General features: G+C 38.5%; 2 protein-coding genes across 2 annotated transcripts in view; one reads left to right on the forward strand and one right to left on the reverse strand.

Annotated features, from left to right (window-relative positions):
* The window catches only part of Ptchd3 (patched domain containing 3), a 19,544-nt gene extending 12,961 nt beyond the window's left edge, over window positions 1–6,583 (forward strand). The window contains exons 3-4 of the mRNA XM_010629935.1: window positions 2,693–2,838; window positions 4,988–6,583. Coding sequence (XP_010628237.1) covers window positions 2,693–2,838; window positions 4,988–6,483 — 1,642 coding nt within the window. The 3' untranslated portion in view covers window positions 6,484–6,583. The remainder of the gene's footprint in view (window positions 1–2,692; window positions 2,839–4,987) is intronic.
* Window positions 6,584–8,972: 2,389 nt separating this feature from the next.
* Bet1l (Bet1 golgi vesicular membrane trafficking protein like) overlaps window positions 8,973–23,625 on the reverse strand; it is a 35,156-nt gene continuing 20,503 nt past the window's right edge. Inside the window, exons 4-5 of the transcript XR_004517387.1 lie at window positions 10,810–11,021; window positions 8,973–9,966 (exon numbers count right to left, since the gene is read on the reverse strand). The gene's annotated coding sequence lies outside the window, so the exon portion shown is untranslated. The remainder of the gene's footprint in view (window positions 9,967–10,809; window positions 11,022–23,625) is intronic.

A 23,625-nucleotide genomic window follows, 5' to 3' on the forward strand; every position in this document is an offset into this window, starting at 1 on the left:
ATAAGGGGAAGACTGTGTTTAAAGTCCCATCTCTTCTCTATTCAGTGTTAGAACACTGAAGTCCTTCAGGCAAGGCCACGTTTACGTATGCAAAATTCCACATTACACATAAAAGTTCTACACTGGTTGCATTTCACTTTTTTTCCAACCTGTAGGTGCTGTGAATTAAAATTAGGGACCCCAAACAACATGCATGCAAATATGAATTACAGAGCAAAAGTAAACTGCTTGTTATGACTTGTGTCTTGATGTCCCCCCAAAGCCTCATGCAGTCATAGATGGGGCTTTTTCTGGAATTGATTCATAGTGCAATGCTAGGCTCACGTGCACATTTCACTTTTTTTCCAACCTGTAGGTGCTGTGAATTAAAATTAGGGACCCCAAACAACATGCATGCAAATATGAATTACAGAGCAAAAGTAAACTGCTTGTTATGACTTGTGTCTTGATGTCCCCCCAAAGCCTCATGCAGTCATAGATGGGGCTTTTTCTGGAATTGATTCATAGTGCAATGCTAGGCTCACGTGCACTAGGATTGACAGTGTGAGTGCTACCTTCCCTAAGTAACCTGCATAAGATAAAAGGAGCAAGAGGAAGCTGTTAAGGTCCCTTGTTGCTTTGCTACTTCTGTCTGCCATGACATAAAAGTTGTGTTCCTATTGTTTTGGAATCATTAGATCCAGTTCCTTAGTTGTCCCTCTTAAATTTCAAGTCCAAACTTGGTTTTTGTCCCCTATTAAAATATCTGGAGGCAGGCGTCAGTCATTTATTCTGAAGCAATTCCCAGCAAGTAATATCTAAAACTAGAGGTTATTGGAAATATTTTTTAATGTAGTGTCATGGATTTTGTAGATATATAGCAGTGAATTATACTGTAAAGTGTCTTGTTACAGGCGTGATCTAAATGTATAATGAATGTTTAAATTTTAAAAATTTGTTATATTAAAAGACACATTGCCATTAATTTCCCTCATCTTCCCTTCACTTTGAACACACTTATCCCATTGTTCTTATCCCCACTTATCCCATTGTTCTTGTCAATTTCTGAAGCATTCTGGAAATCCTCTTTTGTGAGTCTTTACAAGTTGATAAAAAAATTTTTTTCACTGAATGCTGCTGCCAAATATCTAATAGAAAACTATTTTATGCTATATCTATGGCTGGTTAGGGCTCAGGAGTAGATGAAAAGGTAACTGAGTCTGTGTTCCATCTCTGGTACTGTTTGCCCTCTGCTATGGACGGGATATGATCCAAGTATGTCTCCAAAGGTCTGTGTATGCAATCATAAAAACGTGACACTGTGTTCTCATCCACTTTATTCATTGGACCTGGCACCATGAGACTTCTGGCTCTTCCCCAAAGTCAAAATGATCATGAGAGGTCAGTGTTGTGAATCAACTCAGGACTTGAGACAACTACAACAACCTGAATAAAGACACTCCACAAAGAGGACTTCCAGAACTGCTACAGAAAGTGACAAGAGCAATAGGTGAAGTATATTTGAAGCAAGGGGGAGCATTTTGAAGGGGTTTAATGACAAGGTGTCTCTTAATGTAGTAAATATTTTTAAAAATATAAACATTCATGTGGTTTTCAATCACACCTTCTATAGTCTCATATCATTGGCCTGACAAGGAAAGAGGCACATTCAAAATACAGTATGCTTCAGCTTTTTTTTTCCAAGTTAATGGTAACTTTTCTAGAGTCCACTTCACCAGTAGAGAAATTTTTTGAAAGTGATTTAAAACAAGGATCTCTTGTTTTGCTAACTACAGTACACAATGAATTAGCCTTGAAATGCAGGAGCTATTTTATGTTGTGTTCATGGCCAGTTGGAGCTCAGGAGTGGGTAGGAAGATAACTGGGTCTGTGTTCTGTCTCTGGTACTGCTTGCCCTCTACTTTGGATGGTATGTGATCCACGTGTGTTTCGAAAGGTTTGTGCACTGCAAGGATGGTCCCAGTGCAATAGTAGGAGGTAGTGAAGCCTTCAGGAAGCAGGGCCAAAGGGAAAGTGGTTAAGTCATGAGGCGCTGCCCCTTCAAAAGAAAGTTGTATAGTTCTCATAGGAACCTGGCTACTTGCTGTGAGAGCAAGTTGTTATAGAAAGTGTGAGTCTAGTCCCTGAATCTGTCTGGCTTCCTCTCTGGCTGGGTGCTCTCTCCCTCTCACACACTCCCACCATGATGCCATTTACCATTTTATAACACAATGAGCAGGACTTGCCAGGGTGCCAGCATCATGCTCTTGGACCTTCACAGCAGAACTAAATAAACCTCTTTTCTTTACCGATTATCCATCCTCAAGTATTTTGTTACAGCAACAGAAACTGGGCTAAGGCCCACCACTTACCTGTAGTATTCCATTCAGACCCTATGAATATCAGAGTGCAGTTACCTATCGGAAGGGTTTTAGTAAATCTTTGTGAAGCTGAAATACTAGTCAGTGGATTAGTGCTTGGGTATAGGAATCACCAAAGAGAGTTTGGTAAAAGTGCATATGGTCAGATTTCCCACCCCTGATGTTCCATCTGAGAGAGTGCCTGGGAATTTAAAGATCTCCGGTAGACAAATATTGAAATTATTTCCCCAGAGGTTTCTGAGTAGACGTCCAAGTCAGGATTGTTATCAGTTGGAATTTCAGTGTGGAGGTTGCCACCACAAATTTCATGATTTTTCCCTCCAAATTTACAGATTGGACTGTATACGAAGCAAAGTATTGGTTGCAGTCTTTGGAGTGTCTTCTGCTGTTTTGGCAGTGGTAAGCAGCTTTGGTCTGATGCTGCACATTGGAGTACCATTTGTGATCATAGTTAAAAATTCACCATTTCTCATTCTAGGTGAGTAAAAAAAAAATGTAAAGCTGCACATTATTTCGTATATGAGATGTGAAGTAGATGAGAGAAGGGATTGCCTGATACATTAGGTATCAGGAAAAAGGAAAATCACATGGAATTATGTGTCCTAGAACTGGAAAAATCTAATACCCCAAACAGACAAGTAGAGAACATGAATAATAGTTCACACCTGCACACATTCCTTGTTTCCTTGCACAAAAATAGAAGTCTCTGAAAATATAAGAAAAATAATTTGAGGAGCTGGGTGTGGTGGTGCATGCCTGTAATCCCAGCACTCGGGAAGCTGAGGCAGGAGGATCACTGTGAGTTCAAGACCAGCCTGGGCTACATAGTGAGTTCCAGGTCAGACTCAACTACATAGTGAGACCCTGTTTCAAAAAAATAATAATAATAATTTGATCTCTCAATTAATCAAGGAATACAAATCAAACTAAAAGAGTGAGAGCTTATTTTCTAATTCATCCCAGCAAGATTGAAGGTTTAGAGAAAGTTATGTGCAAAGGTACACCCTCCTAATTGTGCCGTGGGAAAATGTAAATTGCTACCCAGTTTTTTCAGTGTGAGTTTGCAATAAATCAAAAGACTTAAAGACGGAGTACTTTTGACCCCCAGTCCATTTCTCAGAATCTGATCAAGTAATCAGGCAAGGACCACAGGCAACACAAGGAAGTGTCACAGCAGAATGGGATCTGTCAAATCAAATATGTTAGATGTAAAACATTGGAACAATAATCAGTCTTTTAAGCCTGTTAAATAAAAATTTCTGGTTACAAAAGAAGATGTAAAATAGAGAAATAGCTATATTTATATTTTCATAGAACAAATTCTAGAGAAACATACATTGAATTGCTAACAGGGATTATACCTGAGGGGTGGACCAGTTGTTTTCAATTTTTTTGTTGTATTTATGGTACTTTCAAAATGTATTTCACAGAAAACAAAGACTTTTTTAGAAAGTAAGCAACTTGGAAGAAACTGTTCCTTGTTTTCTTGAGGAAACAGTCATAAGATATATACTGGGTATCAGTTTGTACTGGCCCATTTAGAACACACCTTCCTGAACACAAAATGTTACTTGGTGTACCCTGAAGCCATATATAACTATGGTTAAAGCATATGCTGTTGTTTTACTATAAGCCTTTATTGTATGGTCTATACATACATACATAGGAGCATGTATGTGTGTGTGTGTGTGTGTGTGTGTGTGTGTTTGTGACTTCTGAAACTTTACCAAGAAATGTATAAGGACAATTTCTGAACAAGGTTCTATAAGTAGTAAAAATTGGTTTTTAAATATCTGACAAACATCAGTTAATTCATTCATGATCTGATTATTCCAGCTAAGCAGGATTGGAACCCTCACAGCCAGCAGCAGTGGGGTGCCAACAGTGGAGGGAATGACAGACTCCACAGCTTTGTGGCCATGTGCACCTTCTACCTGGATCACACCCATGGGATGTCTGAGGTAGAGGCCATGTACTAATTCCCAGTATTCTTCCAACTTCTTCAAGGTTGTTTACTTTCCAAAATATGATAAGTAAATTTCAATCAAGATCAACATTTTAGGGCTGGAGATTTAGCTAAGTAGCACCATGCCTGCCTTGCGATCTGAGTTTGACCCCTAGTACTGAAAAAAAAAAAATCAACATTTTAGTTCTAAGTACTGAGGATATACCAATACATAGAAGCAAAGGCATACAAGAGTGAAAGTGTTTCAACTCTCATAGAAAGTTTGAGGGAGTTGCAATTTTTCTGCAACATGCTCATACTATCTTTCCTAGTCTCTTTTTCCTTGTAGTCCTCTTTTTTCCCAGTATTCATTGATGACTTGAGTTCTCATATCTTAAGTTTAATTCCAAACCAATCAGGAAATCTCATGGTTGAAAGGAGCTGATTACATAGTAAGTGAATAAAGACAGAGTAGAGTGTATCATGCTGTGTGTAATCAAAGGCTTTTTACTGAGGAAGGAGTGATGAAGTCTGTTGTAAATTGAGGCAACTAGAGAAAGCATCATGGAAGAGACAGTATTTAGAGGCTGTGCAGGATAAGAGATAGAAAAAAGAAAACTGTCCATCTATTTAACTCTTGGTGTATATTAACATATATGAAGATTCTGTTCCTCTTTAACAGGTGTTGGTGTTGATGACATGTTCATTATGATTTCTGCCTGGCAGAAGACAAGCCTCATGGACAGCATAAGAAAGCGAATGTCCAAGGTCTATGCACATGTAGCAGTGTCCATCACAATCACCACCACCACCAACGTCCTGGCCTTCTACACAGGGATCATGAGCTCTTTCAGATCCATACAGTACTTTTGCATTTACACCGGAACAACCCTGCTTTTTTGCTATTTTTATAGCATCACCTGGTTTGGAGCGGTTATGGCCCTGGATGGTAAAAGAGAAGTAGTCTGCCTACAGTGGTTGAAAAGGCCAGGCCAGAAATGGTCCTCATTAAAAAAGGCCTGCTGCCTCCCCTTTGGTTCTGTCCCAGATGAACGGGAAACTGATGTCCATCCAATGAATGTGTTCTTTAGAGACTATTTTGGTCCTTTTCTTACACGCACCAAGACCAAGTTTTTCATAGTGCTGACATACATTTTGTACATGACAAGTAGTATATATGGGTGTTTACAAGTGCAGGAAGGCTTGGACCTTCGAAATCTGGCTGGTGATGATTCCTATATCACACCATATTTTGATACCGAGGAAGATTATTTTTCCGATTATGGTCCCAGGGTTATGGTTGTTATTACTGAAAATGTTAAATACTGGGATGAAGATGTAAGGCAAACACTGGAAAAATGTATGATGAATTTTGAAGATAATAAATATGTAGATAAAAATGTTACAGAGTTTTGGCTACAAACGTATGTGCAATATATGAAAAATAACACTCAAGATCTTAATGATAAGAATTCTTTTATAGATAATATTTCTGCATTTTTAAATACTTTTCCAAATTTTATGTATGATATTAATATTTCTTCATCAAATGAAATCATTTCTTCCAGGGGCTTCATTCAGACTAGAGATGTCGCTTACACAATCAGTAAGAAGTTCATGTTACAACAGTTAAGAGGTATAGCCAAAAAATGTGAGGTCCCCCTGCTTGTGTATAACCATGCCTTCATATATTTTGACCAATATGGGGCAATACTGGAAAACACTTTGCGCAATGTCATTGTTGCATCAGCAGCTATGTTCCTGGTCTCCTTGGTGCTCATCCCTCACCCAATGTGTGCCTTGTGGGTGACATTTGCTATTGCTTCTGTGATTGTGGGAGTGACAGGTTTCATGGCATTCTGGAATGTTAATCTCGATTCTATATCCATGATTAACCTTGTCATTTGTATAGGGTTTTCCTTCGATTTTTCTGCACACATTTCCTATGCCTTTGTTTCCAGTTCTGAGCCCTCAGCAAATGGAAAGGCAATTGAGGCCTTGCATCTCTTGGGCTACCCAGTGTTACAGAGTGCAACTTCAACAATAATAGGGGTGTGCATTTTAGCTGCAGCCCAAGCATACATTTTCAGGACATTTTTTAAGGTTATGTTTCTTGTAATGGTATTTGGGGCTGCCCATGGTCTCATTTTTATTCCAGTATTCTTAACCTTTACCTGAAGGTCTGTTTGAGAAGCCACTGAAAAAAAGACCAGTTATAGAATTCCTGTCCAATCTGATTTTTTTAAATACACAATTAAGAAAAGTTGATAAACTTTAAATGAAGGTACTTGACTTAGAAATTCAATTTTAAATCATTAACATATCTTGAGAAAAATTAGTTTTACATGAAAATACTAAAGTGTTGTCATCTTAATGACATAAGTATAAGGTATAACAGTCAAGTATAAGGTATAACTTTCCAGCTATTATTTTCCTTTTATTTCATCAATAAAAACTGGACCTATTCCTGGAATTGAAGTATTTTTATTTCTTGTTCATACTATAAGTGGAATATTATTTCATTGCTTTCCTAAATGCATTATTATGGAGAAAATGTAACATTATACTCCTAGTTTAGGGGATTTTTCTGTGCACTTTCTTAATGGTGTATTTTAATAAAGAAAAATTTTTCCTTTACATCTTTTTTTTATTAGTCCATATTGGTTGTACAAATTTATGGGTTTTATTTTGCTTGACTCATACACAGAGAACATACCTAATTTTCCTCCATAATCCCTCTTGCCCCTGGTTTCACTTTTTTTTGTCTTAGTGCATATGTTTTGATCATATCCAGCCCCCATTACCCACTTCTATTATACTTCCTCTGCTTTATTTTCTTTCTCTTTCATAATAGTCTCCCTTCTACTTTATTGTCATCATGTTTAGATTACACATATTAGGAAAAATATGTATCTGCCTCTTCAATCTGGTTTATTTCACTCAACATGATCTCCAGATCAGTCAGTTTTCCTGCAAATTATAGAACTTTGTGCTTCTTTTTGACCAAATAATATTGCATTTTATATTTATTTACAGTGATAACTGAACAGCTCCAAGCTTGAACTTTCCACTACTCAAACAGAAAAGTTTGAAAGAATCTGCTCTGTATTTGTAATTTTGCTCAAAAATCAAGCCAAAAATCTAACTTGAAAAACCTGCACAGACCAAGAGTCAGTCACGCATCATATCTCGCCCAAGGACACAAAGGGGTGACATACAGTGCTTGTGTTAGTGTGTTGAAACACTCCTCATTGTGCTGTTTTTGCACTATGTTTGCACAAAATATAATGACTATGACTCCAAAGTTAACAAAGACACCAAAGACAGTGATACCACAGTAAAGCTAAGAGGAAAACTGAGAACCACAAGAGTGTGTTAAATCATTGCAAAATTTGTTAAAGTCTTGGAAAAATGAAATTATAAGTGTAATTTTGGGGCCTTAAAACCACTTATTTGATTTTCCATCATTTCTTATGGAAAAAAATATGCTCAGTTCTGATTCATCTGTTAGTGGGCACCTGGGCTGGTTCCATGCCATCACTATTATGAATTGTGCTGCAATGCACATGGGTATACAGATATGCCTACAATATGCTGATTGCTTTGGATACAGAGGGGCAGTATAACTGGATCAAATAGTATCTCTATTGTTAGTTTTTTGAGGAACATCCATATTGATCTCCATAGTGGTTTTGCTAACTTACATTTCCACTAGCAGTGCAGAAAGGTTCCTCTTACCCCACATAACTTACTCAGCATTGTTTTTTGTGTTCTTGATAATGCCCATTCTTACTAACTTACTAACTATACTCCGTATAGTTTTGTTTTGTTATGTTGGTGCCAGGGATAGAACTCAGGAACTTGTGCTTGAAAGGCAGATGCGGTGCCACTGAGCTAAATCCCCAGCCCAATCTCCATATAGTTTTGATTTGTGTTTCCCTAATGGCTAAGATGTTGAATATTTTTCATATACTTAAGAGTCATTTGTACTTCTTTTGAGAAGTGCCTATTCAAATCATTTGCCCATTTATCGATTAGGCTGTCTGATTTTTTGGTGTTAAGTTTTTGAGTTAATGAGTTTTTTTACATTTATATACATTTATACATTTATATATCCAGACTGCTAGTGATTAGTGCTTTCTGTGTCCTAAGAAATCTTTGTCACTTTTAAGGCTTAGAGAAAAATCATGTATGTATGCTGCTCACAGCTAATAATTACATATTTAGAGCTAAGATTCACACACTTGTGCATATTAGGTGTAGAGAGGTTGCAGTTTTTTCCCATAATAGAAACAGGATTATGGCTAAGAATTAAATACAGGGACCCAGGAATGGCCAGCAAGGAGAGAGGTAGTGGCTAGGGTCTAGTGAGAGGCTGAGGTAGGACAGAAAATATATACAAAGCAAACAAGGAAATTGTAATATTTTTTGAGTTTATTGGTACATTTTAGGTATACAGTACAGTTATATTCATCATTGGGATCTTGTACCTTTACATGACAGGCCTTGGTTCTCATTTTTTCCCCTTATCCCTGCCCTCCCTTCGCCCCCTCCTCCCCTCCCCATTTACAAACACTTTATTTCCATTTTTTCATTTTCTCATATTTTTTTCTTTTCCCTTATTACTTTTCCCCTACCCTTCCCACTTTCCCTACACCTTTAGCCCTTTTCTTCCTATTTCACCTTGTCTAGGAAATTGTAATATTAAAATTGTACATTTTAAGTAAAACTGCAGCTTTAGGACACTAAAGTTATTCAAGCTTTTTTTCCCTTCTTGGAAAAATTCTTAAGAACCTTAACAATGATAAGGCTGTAAACTAGGCTCTGGGCCTCGGCTTTCATCGGTACCTCAGCTCCCTCCCTTTGATATAAAATGAATATAACTCCCAACCTTTTAGATGTCAAATATGCTGAATTCATGGTACTTCATCAAGGAATGAAATTGCAAGCCAAAGGAAGAAGTTAGGAAAGTTTTATTGGAAATAAATAGAACAGCTCTTGATTCCATGTGGGGACCCCCAGGGGTAGCCACTGAGGCCTTCTGTCAAGGGATAATTTAAACACCAAAATCCACAACATGGGCCAGACTACAATCAACCTATAGGATTATAAGTATGGTTGCTTAGCTAATATTGATCCAATAGGAAAGTGAGTCACATAGTAAGGGTATATGGAAAATACAAGGCATTTTTGAATGGAGGGGAGTATAGGTCCAGGTGTTCTGCTCCCTATCTATGCACCTGATGCCTATCTGAGTCCACACCTGTTTATCAAATTGCTATTTATCTCTAGGAAAGCATGCAGGACTTGCTATTGCTTTTCCATCCTGAGGCGTGGCTCTCTTTAGATTTGTCTTCAGCAATAATTCTGATCTAACTTAGCTGCCTACAATACCTTCATCCCCATCCTTAAGAAGCACTAAAAAATATAACAGCATATCTTAGCTTCAAATACATGTAAATAACGGGTTCTCATTTTAACATAGCCCACCAAATGTGAAAAAAACAATAGAATACATATCATAGGTGACTGTCTCGGTCACTTTCTGAGACACGATACCCAACATCTGAAACTTAAAGGTTTATTTTGACTCACATTTTCAGTCCATAATTTCTGACTCCTGGGAAAGAAGTACATGGTGGAAGGGTCTTGCAGAGGAAGCTGCTCATGTCATGATGACCAGGAGGCAGAGAGAAACAAGTATGAGAAGGTAGATGCACCCTTCCAGTTCATACCCCAAAGACAATCTCCTCCCACAAGCCCCACCTTCCAAAAGCATATTCAGCCACTGAACTCACCACAGAATACACCCACTAATGAGTACACCACCCCACCATCCAATCACTTTTCAAAATCCCTGTCACTGAGGCTTTGGGGAGCATCTCATATCCAAACCATAATATTATAGACAGATGAGTTAGGTAAAAATATTATAAGCAGTCAAATAGAACTAGGTCCTTGAGAGAGTCAGTACAAAGGTGAACCCACAGCTGCAGCCAGAGCCACAGCAGTTGAAAACTGGGCCTCACGATAAAGATGACCAGACCTGTATACCTCTCCAAAGAACAAACACAGGGTCATCACTCCTATAGAGATGATGTAGAAAACTCTGGACCCACCATTTCCTAAGAGAATCTTTGTTCTTCCACCCACACTTGTTACATGACTTATTTCCCAATTGGACAACTATTAATTAAGTGACTATACTTGTAACCTTATTGGATTATCATGGCTGTAGCCCATTTTTCACCCACCTGGGTTTTGCTCTATAAAACTCCTCTGTAAAGTGGGGTCCCTGGCTACCCATTTGGGACCCCTCCTCCCCCTCAGGAGCTTTCCTATCAATAAATACCTTCCTACTCTTAACCTCCATTGCTCCTAGAATTCATTCTTCAATTTCAGAGAACAAGAGCTCAGCATGTCATACAGCTAACAAACAGATTGGGAGATATAATATTTCATATTTCATCTCTGATACTATTTCCTGTATCAATAATAACTTACCTTTGAGTTACCCACAAGGTGCCACTCTCCTCCTTGAGGGCCTGCACTATTTCTTCGAGTACATACATCTAAAGTTCTGCCTAATCTCTATTCCTTTATTGACAGGTCCTGAAAATTCCTTTTCTGTGATGGAAGTCAGTAAAACTGAAACCTGTCCAGTGGGTGGGATGAGTCGGGGTTCTCCATCTCCACTCTGGGGGTGTCCTTGGATCCTGTGGGTGACAAGGTAACATTCTGTCTGAGACAGGGCTTGACTCCAAGTCTCTGAATTGCACCCATGGACCTGAACCTCAATTTGGCTGTACCCTGACTGGTGTAATGACCAGCACTTGATCTGTTCAGTGACCTGTTCTGTGACCTAACTCCAATCTGTTTACAGGCCTGCACCTCACACTATTCACTAGCCTGTACCACTGACCTATTCATCTGACTCTTTTTTGGTTCTGTGGATGGAACTCACAAACTCGTACATCCTAAGTGTGTGCTTTCCTCCATCTCCCAAGTTCTTCCCTAGATATTCTTGAACTACATATTTATCTCTCCATATGAAGTTTAGCATCAACTTGTCTAATTCCTTTTAGGAAGAAAACCCTTTGTATTTCATTGAGATTGCATTACATTTATAAATTAACCTAGGGAGATCTGACACTTAAGTTCTATCCAAGAACAACAGATGTCTTTCCATTTGTTGCAGTCTTTTCATATAGTTAAAGTTTACTCATGTAGATCTTGCACACTGCCTATTAGATTTATTCCTAAGTGCTTTATCTTCTGTGTAACCATATAAGGACTTCCTCTACCATTATATATTCTACTCAGTTAATTTTATAGCCTGCTACTTTCTTTCTTTTTTGTATCAGGGATAGAACTCAGGTCCTTGTATTTGCGAGGCAAGCAGTGGAACCACTGAGCTAAATCCCCGGCCCCTGCCACTTTCTTGAATTGTTAGTTTTATCACTGATTTTCTAGGAGTTTCTATGTGCTTTATATCACCTACAAAACAAAAAGTTTTACTTTTATATCTCATAAAGCTAATTAACTCCTCATATCTAATTGCATTATTTAATATCTTACCTGCTAAGCATGGTGGTGCACACCTGTAATCCTAGCACTCTGGGAGGCTGATGCAGGAGTATCACCAGTTCAAGGCCAACCTGGGCAATTTAGTGAGTTAGCAAGACCTTATTTAAAAAATAAGGATGGGTGACTGGGAATGTAGCACAGTGCAAAAGCCTTGGGATCAATTTCCAGTATGAGGGGGGAAGGAAAGAAGGAAAAGATAAAGACAGAAGAAAAGAAAGAAAAAAAAGAGAACAAAACTTCTCTTGATACCTCCTTAATCCATGAATTATTTAGAAGTGTGTGCTGACTGCCAAGAATTCAAGAAATTAGAGATTATCTAGCTATTTTTCTATTATTGATTTCTAGTTTACATTTGTTGTCTTCTGAAAGTGGGCTTTGGGTACTTTTAAACTTATTAAGGTGTTAAACTTTTATAGATGAAAGTGTGGCCCATCTGGGGAAGCTTTCCATGTGGTATTGAGAAGATTGTATATTCTATTGTGGTTGGTTCATGTTATCTACAGATGCCAAATGCATCCCGCTGAGTTCTACCCTGTCCTTGCTGATTTTCTGCCCCTTGATCTCTTAATTACTAATAGAGGATATTAAAGTTTGTATCTATGATCATGGATTATTCTATCTCCCCTGGAAGTACTGCCAGTTTTGCCTCATATATGTTAACAATCATTGTCTGGCACATATATGGTTAGACACTGTTATATATAGCTAGCTTCCTGAAAATTAAGTCATATCATTATTAAATGCCCCCCTTTATTCTCATTAATTTTTCCTTGCCCTTGTCTATTTTGCCTGAAATTATATAGATATTCCAGTTTTTAAAACTTTTTTTTAGAGTTAACATGGTATTTCTTTATCCATCCATCCACTTTTTTGCTTTGTTTGTTTGTTTGTTTTGTTTTGTTTTGTTTGGTGCTGGGGATTGAACTCAGGTCCTTGCACTTGCAAGGCAGGCCACCGAACCACTGAGCTAAATCCCCAGCCCCATCCACTTTTAATCTATCTCTGTCATTACATTTAAAGTTGGCTTCTTATTGACAACATAGAATTGGATTTTGCTTTTTATTCACTCTGCCAGTACCTGTTCTTACCCTGGTATTTTAATGGGATTGTTGATATACTTGTATTAATATTTTACCATGTTACTCTTTTCTGTTTATTCACATTGTTCTTTGTGACTTTTTTTTTTTTTTTGTGTGTGTGTGTGTGTGTGTGTGGTACTGGGGATCGAACTCAGCACCTTGCACTTGCAAGGCAGGCAGCAGAACCATTGAGCCAAATCCCCAGCTCATGTTCTTTGTGATTTCTTTTTTTGTCATATGTTCTATGCTTTCTTTGGTTTTAATTGAGAATTGTGTTTATTTGCATCTTTGTAGTACTGGAGATTGAACCCAAGGCCTTCACACTGAGCTACATATTCAGTCCTTTTATTATTATATTATATTGAGACAGTCTCACTAAGTCACTAAATTGCCCAGGCTATACTCACGCTTGTGGGGATTATAGGCATACACCACCATACCTGGGGCTTAATCAAAAATTTTATGTAATACCATTTTCTCTCCTCTCTTTTTTTTTTTTTTTTCCCAGTAACAGGAATCAAACTCAAGACCTTGCGCTTGCTAGGCAGGCCTGACACCACCGAACTACATCCCCAGCCCTTTTCTCTCCTCTCTTAATGTATTGATTATACTTGTTCGGGGAGGGTTGTTTTGTTTTGTTTTGGTTTTAGTTTTGGTTTTTTGGGACAGGGTCTCACTATGTAGTTGAGACTGACCTGGAACTCACTATGTATTGCAGGCTGGTCTCAAACTCACAGCGATCCTCCTGCCTCAGCCTCCCAAGTGCTGGGACTATAGGCATGTGCCACATGCCTGGCTTATACTTGTTTTTTGACTGGTTGCTCTCAAGTTTGCAATATACAGTACACTTACAACTAATTTAATTTGAGGGTAACTCTTGATATATGCTAGCTAGGCACTAGACTTTTTCAATTTTGTTTTGGACAGGTCTTGCTAAAATGTTCAGGCTGATTTTAAATTTGCAATCTTTCTGCCTCAGCTTCCTGCATAGCTGAGATTATAGGTGTGTACACCACACTGAACTTAATCCAAGTTTTCTTCAAAAGCACTATAACCCTTTACTGAGTATTTCTAATTCCTCCCTTTGTCTCTTATAACATTGTCACTCACTTAATTTAGCCATAAACTATAATCATGGGATACCATGTTGCCATTATTTTCTTCTAACAAACTGTTATCTTCTGTTTAGAGTTTTGTTTAACACATCTTAGAAGTAGGTCAACTAGTGACAAATATCCTTAATTATTGTTTGTGAAAATTGTTACTTCTCTTTCAATTTTCGAGAATAATTTTCAAATATAAATGTTCTGAGTAGAGAATATTTTGCTCCACATTTTTCTTGCTTACATGGTTTCTAAAAAGAAATTGCCTGTGTTTTGTTTTATTTTGTTTTGAGACCAGGCCTTGCTATGTAGTTTGGGCTAGCCTTGAACTCACTATGTAGCCCAAGCTGGCCATGAACTCACAGCAATCCTCTAGCCTCCCAAGAGATGGGATTACAGTTAGATACCATAATCCCTGGCTCAAATTGACCTTTATCCCTGCTCCTTCCTAATTTTCTTTGTCCTTGATTTGTGCAGTTTGAATATAATATGCTTAGGTATAAGCGTTTTTCACAATTATCCTGTTTGATATCCTCTGAGCTTCCTGAATCTATTTGATGTCTCTCATTAAGTATGGAAAATTATTGGAAATTATTAATTTAAGTATTTCTCTGTCTTTTCTATTTCTTCTTTGGTATTCCCACTATGTATTAATGCTTTTGAAATTGTCCCACAGTTTGTAGGTGTGTTGGGAGGACTTCTTTTATCTATTTTGAGTTAATTTTTATATATACCATGAAACAGAAGTTCAACTTCATTTTTATATGTTGCTATCCAATAGCCCATTTGTTGAAAAGACTATTCTTTCTCTATTCAATGGCACGTCTGTCAAAAATCGGTTTACTGTGGATCTATGAGTTTATTTCTCAACTCTCAGTCCTGTTCAAATGATGTAGAACAAAAGGGTCTCATATTATGTATCCCAGGCTGGGCTCTCTTTTGCGATCTTCCTGAAGCAGCCTCCAAATGCTAGAATTAGAGGCCTGTGGTACCACATCTATCTTACTAATTCCCTTTTCTGAGATCCATTTAATCACCTTTTTTTTTTTTCTTTTGGTACTGGGGATCAAACTAAGGGCCTTGCACTTGTGAGGCAGGTGGTGGAACCACTGAGCTAAATCCCCAGCCCCTAATCACCCCTTTTGTATCCCAAGAATATAACTCATGAAGTTTTGCTTACCTGGCTGTCCTCACATTTCCATTCTGCATCCTAAATATCTGTCCATGATCACCTGGATTTAACTTCTAGAGGTTTAAATGGCCACCTCTTGGTTTTACATCCATGAGTGGCTAACTATTGGATGTAGAGTTTATTCATTTAACTTTTAGAAGAAAACCTTATTTTATTCCTGATTTTTCTGCTGGGGAAGGACAACTCAATATTTCTCTATGTGGTTCCAACAAGCTGGGTTTTTATTGATAATGGTTAATTGGAATTCTACATGTCTCACTTATCTATGTCAAATTCTTTCTCCATGCTTGCAAAGTTTTCTTCCATTACTTCTCTGTACATGTTTTTTATGTCATTTGATCTATATCCTGCTTTTTCATTGACTCTGAACAATCTTATGTTATTCCTCTTTGCATCATTCAGCAGCTCTTAGATTGATTTTTTTGTGGTCCCTTGCTACTTTTAAGAAATTTGGGGGCTGGGGATTTAGCTCAGTGGTGCTGCCACTGAGTGGCAGCCTTGCAAGTGCACAAGGACCCAAGTTTGATCCCTGTACAAAAAAAAAAGAAAAAGAAATCTTTCTTTTCATAATCACTAACTGCAATCCTATTTTCTATTTCTGATATTCTGTCCTCACATTCTGTTGCATATACTTTTAATGGAATTTTTAATCTCCTGGATATCTATTTGAATGTTTCATAGATTCCATTTATTTCCTATTTGGGCATTCATGGTCATCATCATTTTCCTAAACCCCTCTATTTTTTATTTGTATCTGCTCTAGAATCACTCACCATGTCTTTCATCTCTGTAGTTACTGGATAAATTATTTCTGATTTGATTTTTTTCTAGAGCCTCATGCATCTGCTTTGTTACTTCTGCTGCTACCACTTCAGTGAGTCCAGGTGGGAAGGTTTTTAATTGTTCCACCTCATTTCTCCCTGGGTTTGCCTTTGGTGAGCTGAAGTTTGGGTTTGAATCTTGCTTAAGTGTCTTCCTTTCTATTTATATTTTTTTATCTTTTTATCTTTCTTTTTTTTAAAATTCCTGGGTTGATGCTTGTAAACTGTGTAGGCAAATAGCTCTAATGTTAGTATTTAGGACTGCTAGGAAATGACTACTTCTCAGAGATGTCTGCCAGGGGTACCTGCCTTTAGGGTTTTGAGTCTGTTGCAAGATCCTACCTCTTCCATTTATTGGTGATGAGAAATTGCTGCCCATTTGGCCTATCCCTTGGTTCTCTGGAAAGCCTATTGCACTGTTTATGACCCTTAGGCAATCTCAGTCTTGGCATACCAGGAAGAACAAATGATTAGAACAATTATGTCACCTAACATAGTACAATGTGCAATAACAATAGCATCAAACACAGCCTATAAAATGACAAACTGTGGTAACTATTGATTTGCTTTTAGCTGTATGAACTATATTTGTGATTATATAACAAAATCTAAAATAAACCAGAAAATTGTATACAGTATATATGCCCTCAATATGGCAATTTTATCCATAGGGGAGAAAATTTAAAGGGGTTTGGGGAGAGGGAATAGAGAAATAGAAGAAGAGAAAGATTAGAGGCAATCCTTGAGGACAAAGGAAGATTGTGCAAACTTTGGGAAGCTGGTGAGAAAGACAGGATGAAAAGAGAAAAGGAAAAAATATAAACAACAAAAAACACTATAAACAACAACAAAAACTAGAAGGGCCAGGGATGTAGCTCAGTGGCACAGCACCTACCCGGCAAGCACAAGGCCCTGAGTTCAATTCCCAGTACCACAAACAAAACAAAAAACAAAAAACTAGAAAGTGTTTGCACTCACATAAAAACAAGATCAAGCAAAAACAAGAAGAAAATAAGAAAAGCATGCCCACTTCAATGTGTGTCTCTACTGTTACTGGCAGACAAAGCCAAGATCTGTGTTGATTAATCCCAGAAAGCCAGCCATAGATTTATGGCAGGGGAGTTGATAATTCCAGCAAGCCTGCAAGTTCCACTGAAGTCCAGGATGCTTTCTGGCTGTGAGGCTGGAACCCAATTTGTTCAGAATGCAACATTCCACGTGCCTCCCGCTGGCTTGAACTTGGTTCCTTGACCTCCTGCTGATTTTAACTCAGTTGTGCCTCACCCTGACACTGGAAGCTGCTAGATAGAGACAGCAGTTGCTCTGAGTTTCAAGCTTAGTTGACCTCTCTCCAAGATGGCTGCCAGCCAGTTACCCTCTCCTGGGGGCCATATGAACCTGAATAATTCACCAGCCACTACAGTTCACTGTGTCCACTGCTCTGTTCCACTGGTGCATTTCTCTGTGGAAGCCCCTGTGGTTGCCAGTAGTCACCATGCTTCTGCAGGTTTGGACTGCCCTTCCCACACAGTGAGTCAGGGAAAAGGGGAAAGCATACTTGCCAAGCTGATTTTCTTGACGGAAAACAACAGTACAGAATCTCCTGGCTTCAAGACAGCCCAGAGCAAATGGTTTTCTCCTGTGGGCCAAGCTCAAGGCCCACCTCTGCTTCTCTTGCTCACTGGAGCAACAAATAAATGGAGTAGTTGCTCTGTTTTGAATTTTTTTTCAGTCTTTTTTTAACCTATGTATAAGCAGTCTTATGACATTTCATCCTTCATTTCCTCCCCATTGAATTCCACACAATTATGATCTTTTTTACATTTTTGTGATGCTATTATAGGCAGCTAGGTTAGATAGAAATTAATATACACTCATAGAGGGATTGGGCTTTCAAGAAAGTCAGCAGAAAAAAAAAAGGACATCAAAATTGTGGCTAATGGTGCATCTGAAGACCAAGCCTCAAGATAAGATGCAGTAGCCAGGCCTCTGTGCCCCCTAAGGGATAAGCAGTAATTTACAATTATACTATAATTAGCACCACCTGGTCTGGGAAGTCCAGCTACGTATCAGCCACCCCAGTGAGTGACCACAAAATCCAGATCCATCCCTCCCACAAAATGCCTTTGGTCTTTCCATGTACCCTTATCACATAACTTGTTTCTCTATTAGATCAATATTAGCTAAGCACATGTACTTGCAATCCTGCACGTTGGTGGTAGTTTGACCCACATTGTGCCTGCATTGTGACTATTGTATAAACCATCCCTGAAAAAGGGCCTTGGTGACAACCCACTTTTGAGACACCACCTATCTCTCAGGAGCTATTGCTCAATAAAACTTTCCTATTCTTAACCTCCATTATTCCTTAAAACTCATTATTTGATATCAGAGGACACAAACTTAACAAATCTGACATCTAACAGGTTGGGAGTTCTGCTTCTCTTGTATCACTGGGGGTTGAACCTAGGGCCTCGACCATGGAAGGCAAGCACTGCACCATTGAGCTACATCTCCAATCTTTACTTTTATTTTAAATATTTTAATTATAAAGGCAATATTAATTACAGAAAACTTAGACTGAAACCAAAGTAAAAGTTATCTTAATTTTTTTAGAGTAAAAGAAATTCTCCCAATCAGAATGATTTGTTCTATTTCTGGGTTCAACCATGTTTTCCACTAATAATAATTAGCTACAAAATAGTGCAAGTGTCACCTCTTATCTGAGGTTTTGCATTCCACATTGAAATATTTGCTTGCATTAGTACATTTTCCATTGCTATAATAAAGTATTTGAGACTGGGGACTTTATAAAGACAAGATACTTATATAGTTCACAGGTTGGAGGTGGAAATTCCAGGCATTAAATTACAAGCTCTAGTGAAATCTGCTCTTTGCCACATCCTGGCAGTACCAGGGCAGGAACCCATGTGTGAACCAGAGGTCACATTTCAAGCCAAGAAGGCAGAGCTATGGGGGAGGGGCCGTCTTGCTCTTTTCTAGCAACTCTTGCTGAGAACTAACCAGGGTCTCTTCAGAAATACATTCACTGAGGCCACTTCCCCAGTGGCCCAGTAACTTCTACCAGGCTCCTCTGGTACTACCACCTTGTAACCTCACTGTACTGTGGGCCAAGCTTTCAACACATAGTCCTTGGGAAACACACATATGGAAAACACACAGCACTGTGGTCAACTGGGATAAGAAAATATTATGTGGAAAGATCCAGAAATAAACAATTCACAAGTTTTAAATAACCTTTATTTTAAACTATTGTTACAGTTACTCTATGTTAATATTGGTTGTTAATACTTTACTGTGCCTAATTTAGAAATTGAGCTTTATCATAAGTATGTATGTATAGGAATAGACATAGGCTACACAAGGTAGGACTGTGGTTGTAGTCCTCCACTGGGATTCTTTAAATGTATCCCTAAAGGGGGAACTGCTGCTTTCTCTTCCTCTCTCCTAGTACTTCACTCTTTTTCTAAGTTAGCCTTAAGATAGAGCTGGGTTCATTGTATTTTTAATTTTTTTGTCAGTGCTGCGGATGGAGACCAGGGCTTTGTGCACACTAAGAAGCAAGCACATGCAGTACCACTGAGCTGCGTCTCCAGAACTCTAGCTGCATTTTAAAATTTTAGATGGAGATTTAACAATTTCTTATCCAGAATGGACTGAATCAACATCTATATACGTGGTCCTTTAATGGCTTATCTGTTCCTAAGGACCAGTGCCTTCTACAAAACTTTAAAAAGTATGACTTAGAACACATCCCTCTTGTACTCTGTCTTCTGGGTGGGTATTCTCCATTTCTCCCATAGAAACATACCCTCACTTCAATCCTGCCTGAGTCTTTCCTGCACCAAGGACATGAGTGATCTCCTTCCTACATGTCTGAGTCCCAGTAAACATCAAGCTTGTGACATATGAAGTATGTGTGTACCTGTCTTATTCTTCTTACAGGTTACAAGCTCCTTAAAGTCAGCATCTTATTCTTTGAATCATTTGCTTTATAAATAAACATTTAATCAGATTTTATAAATTGAATTAACTGTTTTCATCTTGTGTTGTTGTTGTTGTTTGGGGTGTTTTGTTCTGTTCTGTTCTGTTTTTAAAAAGCATTAGGGTTTCACTATGTTGCCCAGGCTGGTCTAGAATAGTTGGCCTCAAGGATCTCTCTTCCTAAGTCTCTTAGTAGTCACCTAGCTTATGCCCTTTTTGTTATCAGGTGTTATAGGAACCAGTAGTGTTTTCCAAACTCTTACTGTCCTGTTCAATGAATTGGTCAGGACAATTGGTCCTGATGTGAAAGATTAACACTTATATTAGGGCAAAAATAAAAGGAAAAAGAAAAGAAGCTCAAAAACGAAAAGGGTGCTTGGAAGAAAAAAAGAGATGATACATACTGCAAGCAGAATGGACCACTGCAAGAACAAGAGGACAGTAATGGCAAAAGCAATGCCTGCCATCCTTTTGTTCTTCTTTGACAGTTAATTCAGATGGTCCCACTTAAGCACATGCTAAAAGATTGGCATTAGGTGTGCTAGGCTTGGTTTGTTCCCATGTCAGAAGTTCAATATCCAGGTACCAGGTTCGGCACATTCTTGTGTCAGAAGATCCAAATGTGGTGCAGGGCTGGGTTTGATCTCATGTCAGGCTTGCCAATGGCTGCTCTGCACCCTGCTTAACAAGGCTCTTCAGTGTGGAGGTCAAAGACCACTCCATCTACATCCCCATACCTTTATCTCCTGCCTTGTTTTTGCATCACTTTCATACTTACTCAAATGCAATTTAGATTTAACAGAGCCATAAAGGTATAAGTACTGCTCTTATTCAGTGATACTTTGTAGACTTCTAAATTTTAATTTTTAATTTAAAAATTTTTTAAATGGAAAGCCAACAGGCTCAGACTTTATTCACCTGCATGGAGGTGGGCCGACTGAGGGTGAGAGGCCCATCAGTGATAAAGGAAAAGCGGGGAGCTTTATGAAAGGGTTTGGTAAAAGAATCTGGCATATCTGTCACATACAGCAGGACATACAAATATGTGTGGTCAAATCTATGCAACAGCCAAGGCAGGGAAGATGTTGTGCTGTACTTTTGTGGTCTGAACTTCTTGTTCTGTGTTCTATATGCTCAGTGACAGAACAACCTGCATCTGTTATGTGTTCTACTGAGGGCTGCAGTTTGCTATAACTGTAATTCCAGCTGTCCAAGAAGCTGAGGTAGGAGGACTGCAAGTTTCACCACAGCCTTTTAAATTTTTTAATTTAATTTTTTTTATTTTTTGTTACCTTTTAGATGCATGCATACAAACTATGTAATCTTTAAATAATGTGCTCAGTTTTCAGGGTGATTCAGCAATAGCTGGGTATGCATCTCAGTATCTTTGCTCAAGGGCTATCTTTGTATTTGCCAATCTTTGTATTTACCCACTTGGTATGATGAAGGGCAATATGTGTACACATGAATGGCAAAGTGTCAAACTGGGATTTTCACTCACATGATGCTTCCTCTAACAGGTTTTGCATATGTTTAACTGAGCATCACAGAGGGTATAATACACACATACCACTCTAGGATTTGTTTTAATTTTTTTCTTTTGATTTTTCTGGTAGAAATAGCCCAATTCAATAAAATAGCACACAAAAAACTAGATTTGCATGCTCTGGAGGAAGTGAAAAGTGAATCAGCAGATTAGTCATGCAAGGATGACAAAGATAATCCATTATGGTAATATACATGTTTTCATAACAGAAGAATGGTGCAGATGTATGATGACGATGATGATGATGACTTTGGTGTTGATCATGTGAACCAAAGTTCCTGTGATAGTGAAGTGAATAAGAATCAAATGATACTCCCACCGGCCTGCTTGGGCCCATTCAGCAGGACCAGGTAGCCGCACCCTCCCCTGCATGCTCCACCACCAGCTCCACCAAGGAAGGTAGACAGGGGGGCACCCCTGAAATCCACCCGCCTCTGCTCTCAGACCTCCTGATTGGGCCAGTCCTTGGACCCTCTCTGCAGAGGCATAGGTGGTCATAAAGGGTATTTTTCTGAGTTCCCAACTTTGAACATCTTTAAAGAAAGGGCAGGGGAAACCTGTGTTAGAACTCTGTGGAGTTCAACCATGCAGGTAGGGGAACTCAATCTGGGCCTTGTGGCCTGAGAAGGTTATTTTTGAGTTCCCAACTTTGAACATCTTTAAAGAAAGGGCAGGGGAAACCTGTAATAGAACTCTGTGGAGTTCAACCATGCAGGTAGGGGAACTCAATCTGGGCCTTGTGGCCTGAGGTCAGTCTGAGTCGTGGGGATCTGTCATTGGCTAGCTGAGATCAGGGGACTTGGTTCTGCACATGGCTGTGCACATGGTATATTATGACAGAAGAGATATAGTCTGAAAGAGGCCCTTCAAATTCATTTTTTTCTTTCTTTTCCTCATTCCACTCTGCAAATTCTTTCTTTTTTCTGTCCTTTTTCTCCAACTCAGTCTCTTGCTCCACCATATTATTCCTCATCTCCCTTTCTGTACCTGCTCCTGCCCTAACTCAGACCTCTTCTTTTATCACTTTTTCTTTTTTTCTTTATGTTCTTTTCTTCTGTCATTTCACCTCACTCATGGGTCAATAGTTTCAAGGGAAAGTGAGCCCCTATTACTATTAAGGGAATACATTCTTGTCCTTATTCTTGCACTCTGTCTATCCCTTTTGAATTTAATAGTTCCCTAAAGATTGTATGGCCATTCTATGTTCTCTGACTTCACTTGAAACCTTCTCCAATTCTTTCACTTAACTACTCCTCTCATCCCAACTCTGTCTAAGCCCCCACCCTAAATGGTAAAGCTGCAATATTGAAAAGTGTATTCACTGCAAACATATTTTGGGCTGCTCCTTGATTTTAATTTAATTCACATGGCTTAAAGGTGATAGATTAATGACCACCACAAGTGGTCAATTTGCAAGTTGGGCTTGATCCTATTGTGCTGCTGATTGTATCAATTGGGATAAAGGATTGTGATTGATTTCATGAGTTGCTTTCTCCGATATTAAGAAAATGAGAATGTCTATGAGTCATTAGAGACTAAAGAGCTAAAGCACAACTATATCAGTAAGATTTAAGTAATAACCCAGAAATTAAACCAAGGACAACTCAACAACAAAAATAAAAATGATAAAACACTTAAGTACGATAGAAAGACAGACTTCCAGCTCACCAATGGCAAACAGTAGGGCAAATGAGGATGAAAAGTCTGATAGTGAACCAGCAGGACACCCTGAACCCCTAACACAGGAAGTAACAAAACAGATCAATCAGGCTCTAGAAAAATTCAAAACAGAAATAATTTCCCAGATAACTACAGAGATGATGAGCACAATGAAAGCCGTGATTAGAGATCTAGAACAGAAACTGACAAAAAAATAGATGAGCTCAGGACCATGACAGAAGCCATGAGGGTTCAGCATAAGAAACAAATGGAAACAAACAATGCCCAACAGAGGAAAGACATGGAATCAATAAAACAGATTCAGATA

Source organism: Fukomys damarensis, unplaced genomic scaffold (genome assembly GCF_012274545.1).
Source record: "Fukomys damarensis isolate Sample0158 unplaced genomic scaffold, DMR_v1.0_HiC HiC_scaffold_16, whole genome shotgun sequence".
Classification (NCBI taxonomy): Eukaryota; Metazoa; Chordata; class Mammalia; order Rodentia; family Bathyergidae; genus Fukomys; species Fukomys damarensis.